Genomic DNA, 5,402 nt, shown 5'->3' with positions numbered 1-5,402 from the left:
GGGCAGCTATGGACGGGTATGTGCCCATGGGAACAGGCGAGTAGCTATGGACGGGTATGTGCCCATAGGAACAGGCAGGCAGCTATGGACGGGTATGTGCCTATGGGAATAGGCGGGTAGCTATGGACGGGTATGTGCCCATAAGAACAGGCCTGCCTCTTTTGGCTTTTGTGTTCTGCCCTCCTCCTGGCACACAGCCCACCCCTCCACCTTATGCACGTCCATTTTGCAAAGGGCAGGTTGGAGGTCATGTCCTGGGCAGGGTGCCAAGAGACTCCTGGGGAAGGGGAAAGAGATGGTCCTGGATAAAGGTCACCAGGACAGCCTCATGTTAGAGAGTTTGACCAGAAGGTCACAGCATCGGCCGCTTCTCCTTGCCACCACCCAGTGAGACATTTGCTAAGTTGCTCATCACCGCTTTTATGTGAGAAAACTGGAGTCCTGGGCAACTTTTCCCACTTACCTGGCTACTCCAGGGTGTGTGTGTTCCTTATTTGAAATGCTTGGGCTCAGAAATACTTTGAATTTCAGATTATTTCTCCATTTTTTTTTTCTGTGTGTGTGCATGCAAGTGTGTGGGTATGCGTGTTTGGCCATGCATGTGGAACCCAAGGTTGATAATAGGATCATCCTTTATTGTTCTTATACCTTAGTCTTCAAGGCAGGGCCTCTCAATCAAACCCAGAGCACACTGATCTGGCTCATTTTACTGGTCAGCTTGCTCTGGGGATCACGCCTCTACCTTCTAGGGCTGTAATTACGGGTTGGCTGCCATTCCTATCAGGCTTCTGGGGATAGGAACCTCACCCTCATGCTTGTATAGCAGATGTTTTAACCACTAAGCCAGCATCCCAGTCTCACAGATTAAAAGAAAAAAATGGGGGGATACTCTTGGCATATACACAATTAGACAATTTGAGAGGGACCCAAAGTCTAACCGTGAGATTCATCATGTATGTTTCATATATACTTAACATAAGCCGAGGGTAATTTTACCTGCTGCTTTGAGTGCGCTTGTCCTTTGGCCGCCTGTGAATGACAAGTGTCTGAGTGGTGGCAGCTGTCAGGCATGCTTAGGAAAGGCTGGCCCTATGGCCTCATTATTCTCCGATTCTCAAACACAGTGTGAACACCACACCTCTCACTGCTTGCTAAGTGGGTCCCTCCTGCCTGCAGAGCCCCCCCCCCCCGAAGCCTGGTGCCCATATCTGGAGCCCAGAGGCACTTTCTAACCCGGCCGCCCCAGCTGGCTGGATTCTTTTTCCTCAGCTGGTGGTCAGATGAAGGCTTCTCAGCCTGGAGCAGGACAGAATTGCCAGGCTGAGTCACTGCTGGCGCTCTGGGCTGGGTCCTTCTTGCTCCAGGGCTGCAGAGAGTTTAGCTGCCTGTGCTCCTGAAATACCTCCTGGCGTTGCTCACTTTATCTTGGTTGAGTCACAGAGAAAGCCAGCGTGTTTGTGGGAGTCAGTCTTAGCTGGGGCCTGTCGTGAAGAAGCTAGGAGAGAAGGCTTAGCGTCGAACCTCAGCTGCAGCTTCAGGCTGATAAAAGAGAGAAAGTGTTTCTCGGGGCCACTGTGGTCTGTTCCGCGGGTCATTGTGTCCTGTGGCCGCCCTCTGTCAGTACCCATGAGCTGGTGGCAACTGAGTACGAGTTTAAGGCCAGACTGATAGTCAAGGCTACACAGAGAAACTGTATCTTAAAAACAAGAACAAGGAGGCTGGAGAGATGGCTCAGTGGTTAAGAGCATTGCCTGTTCTTCCAAAGGTCCTGAGTTCAATTCCCGGCAACCACATGGTGGCTCACAACCATCTGTAATGAGGTCTGGTGCCCCCTTCTGGCCTGTAGACATACACGCAGTACAGAATATTGTATACATAATAAATAAATGTTTTTTTAAAAAAAGTAAAAAAAAGGGGGGGCAGACACACATGAGCACACGCACCCCACACATGTGTAAGCATACCATAAAAATAAAAGCAATACATGAATTAAAAAAAAGTAAAAAAACAAAAACAAAAGCTAAATAAAAGAAAAAGAAAGAATTGGAGCCCTGGGGATGGGTCTGGAGGATGGGGGGGGATGCTTCACTATAATCCTAGCACTTGATAGTCTGAGGAAGGGAGATTGGGAGATCATGGTGCAAAGCAGCCTAAGTACATAGTGAGTTCAGAGTCTTTCTGGACTACATAACAAGGCTCTTGTTCAAATTGTCAGGAACAAATCAAAAGAATTGGGGGCCACTCTTGTCCAGCAAAGTTAGATGCCCCTGGGGTTCCTTCCCCTTGCCTGCCAGCCAGCCTCCCGTTTTTATGATGACTTCTTTGACAGCACACCCAGCCCCAGCCCCTCACTTCTCTGGCCTTGAAACTCCATCCACCTGGTCTCTCCCATCAGGTCTCTGTGGAGACGTGGAACCTGCTCAATTCCTCCCGTCTGCACCTGCCGAGGCCCTCAGCTGTGGCCCTCGAAGTGCAAAGGCTAAACGCTCTGGACCTCGAAAGGAAAATCGGGAAGTCTGTTTTGGGGAAGGTATGAGGGATGCCCATTCCAGAGCCCATGCAGGGCTCGCTCCGCTCCTCCACTAATTGCTTCTTCTTGCAGGCTGGCTGGGCTGCCCTTAGGCATGGCTTTGGCCTCCTAGGCAGCCAGAACAACACTGCTGTCTCTGTGGCAGGTCCATCTGGCCATGGTACGGTACCACGAGGGTGGGCGCTTCTGTGAGAAGGGTGAAGAATGGGACCGAGAGTCAGCCATCTTCCACCTGGAGCACGCAGCTGACCTGGGAGAACTGGAGGCCATCGTGGGCCTGGGACTTATGTACTCTCAGCTGCCCCACCACATCCTGGCTGATGTCTCTCTGAAGGTGAGGGGATGTGTGGCCCCGACCTAAAGTGGAGTGCTCAGCCAGTCCATCACTTACTACCCCTATTCCGGTGGTCACCTCCCGGAGGATTCGTTTTGTTTGCTCTTTTCTTTTTTTTTTTTTGGTTTTTCGAGACAGGGTTTCTCTGTGGCTTTGGAGCCTGTCCTGGAACTAGCTCTGTAGACCAGGCTGGCCTCGAACTCACAGAGATCCGCCTGCCTCTGCCTCCCGAGTGCTGGGATTAAAGGCGTGCGCCACCATCGCCCTGCTTTGTTTGCTCTTTTCAAAACAGGGCCTGACTATGTAGCTCTGACTGTCCTGGAACTCACTCTTGTAGACTAGGCTGGTCTCGAACTCAAAGAGATCCGCCTGCCTCTGCCTCCCAAATGCTGGCATTAAAGGCATGCGCCACCACCACCTTGCTCTCATTTTCTAAATAGTGAGTTAACTATTTTGACTGGCTACTCAGATGTAGTTTCAGAAATGTACCAGTTACTTGAGACCCTCATAACAAATTCCCACATCCTGGTAAATTACCATGGTTGTCTTTTGGAGGCCCTGGGGAGATTCCTTCTTTGTCTCTTATAGTCTCCACGAAACAAACAAAACATCCAAAGCCAGGCATGGTGATGTCCCTGTCATCCCGGTGCTCAGAAGGCTGTGGCAGGATTGTGAATTCCAGGCCAGCCTGAGCTACAGGCTACGATCCTGTCTGAAACAGCCAGCTGTGTATGTGCATGTATGTGTGCATGTATGTGTGCACATGAACGTCACAGCAGCAGTCCCTCTCTGGTGTGAATAGAGACAGGTGGAGCAGTGTTTGATCAGGAGAATGAAGCACAGGCATGTGCTCCAACCTGTGTGACGGAGCCAGACAAAATGCCACATGTTAAATCACTCTAGTCCATGTATATGACACATTCAGAGCCCACAGAGGCAGAGAGTGGACGGGTCATTGCCTCTCGACGGGGTAGGCCGGAGAGATAAGTGTATAGAGAAAATCTGTGGTTTGTGGAGTTTGGTGTTTCTTTTTTGGATTGTTTAAGATATTTTGAAATTGGGCCAGCATGATGACTCGGTGGGTAAGAGCCCCTGCTGCAAAGTCTGAGATCCTGAGTATCAATCCCTGGGTCCCACATGGTGGAAGGAAAGAGCCAACTCCCACCTTCATACATAGACTGTGGCACATGCAAGCTGACACACACAATAAATAAGTAAACACAATACAAATGTAGGGTTTTGTTTTGTTGAGACCAGGTTTCTCTGTGTAGCCCTGGCTGTCTTAGAACTAGCTCCAGACTGGCCTCAAACTACCTCTGCCTCTTCCTGAGTGCTGGAATTAAAGGTGCCTGCCACAAAGCCTGGCAAACATTTAGTTTCCTAAACCCATGGTGGGGTAGCTAAACAAGCTCATCGATATCCTGAAAGCCGTGGACGTGAACTTCCCAGCCCAGAACTCTCACAAAGACTTAAGAAACTGGAGGTTGACAAAGGAGCCCTTGCGGTCTCCCTCAGACACTCAAATGCTGTTTGTGTCCTTTCCCTTTGACAGGACACAGAGGAGAACAAGACAAAAGGCTTTGATTACTTACTGAAGGCGGCAGAAGCTGGTGATAGGCAGTCCATGATCCTAGTGGCCCGAGCTTTTGACACCGGCCTGAACCTCAGCCCAGACAGGTACTATGGCTGTCGTGTGGTTGATGTTGGGATAATCTGGGCCACGCAGGTTGCTTTTTCTTTTTCTTTTTTCTTTTTTTTTAAATAATTCATTATGTATAGTGTACTGCCTGTGTGTATGCTTGGACACCAGAAGAGGGCACTGGATCTCATTACAGATGGTTGTGAGCCACCTTGTAGTTGCTTGGAATTGAACTCAGGACCTCTGGAAGAGAAGCCAGTGCTCCCAACCTCTGAGCCCACCCCCTGTTGGCAGGTCACTTTTCTTTGGTTCAGGACAAACAGACATGGCTTCTAGCCTTAGCTCTGCTTAGCTCTGAGTCCACCTCAGTGACTTTCAGCAAGTTACTTTACCTCTCTGGCCTCAGTTTCTTCTTTTGGTGAAATAGGAACAATGATGATAGTATCTCTCTAATGGCACACCAATGAAGATCAAATACCTTTCCCACAGTGCCTCACACATAAAATATACCATAGATGGAAGTCTTTACAGCATATGTAAAGATTTGATTGGAGCAGGGGGGAACCAGAAAAGGTTATGCAGTTCAGTATGATTGTCTGTCGAAAATAGAATTTTGGGTGATTGTGACTGCTTTTCCCTACTCTTGTTTTAATTTGTATTCTTATGATGATGCAGTGTTTAAACTTAAGATTAAACCTAGGACCTCAGTCTGGTCTACAGAGCTAGTTCCACTACAGCCAGGGCTACACAGAGAAACCCTGTCTCAAAAAACCAAGGGGGGCTGGGAGACACATTTCTTCAGCAGGCACCTTCTCTTTAGTATCAAGAATTCATCTCCTTTGCTGGGGAGATAGCTTGGTCAATAAATTATTTGCCTGGCGCATGAAGACTTGACTTTG

The 5,402-nt window shown here is 49.1% G+C and overlaps 1 protein-coding gene across 1 annotated transcript in view; it reads left to right on the top strand.

The window, feature by feature from the left end:
* The window catches only part of Eef2k (eukaryotic elongation factor 2 kinase), a 60,426-nt gene that overhangs the window by 49,408 nt on the left and 5,616 nt on the right, over positions 1-5,402 (top strand). The window contains exons 14-16 of the mRNA XM_026781149.1: positions 2,396-2,530; positions 2,676-2,864; positions 4,417-4,541. Coding sequence (XP_026636950.1) covers positions 2,396-2,530; positions 2,676-2,864; positions 4,417-4,541 — 449 coding nt within the window. The remainder of the gene's footprint in view (positions 1-2,395; positions 2,531-2,675; positions 2,865-4,416; positions 4,542-5,402) is intronic.

Source organism: Microtus ochrogaster, chromosome 8 (assembly GCF_000317375.1).
Source record: "Microtus ochrogaster isolate Prairie Vole_2 chromosome 8, MicOch1.0, whole genome shotgun sequence".
In the NCBI taxonomy this organism is placed as follows: Eukaryota; Metazoa; Chordata; class Mammalia; order Rodentia; family Cricetidae; genus Microtus; species Microtus ochrogaster.
Note: the sequence above shows the minus strand (reverse complement) of the source record. Positions and strands in the feature narration are given on the sequence as shown.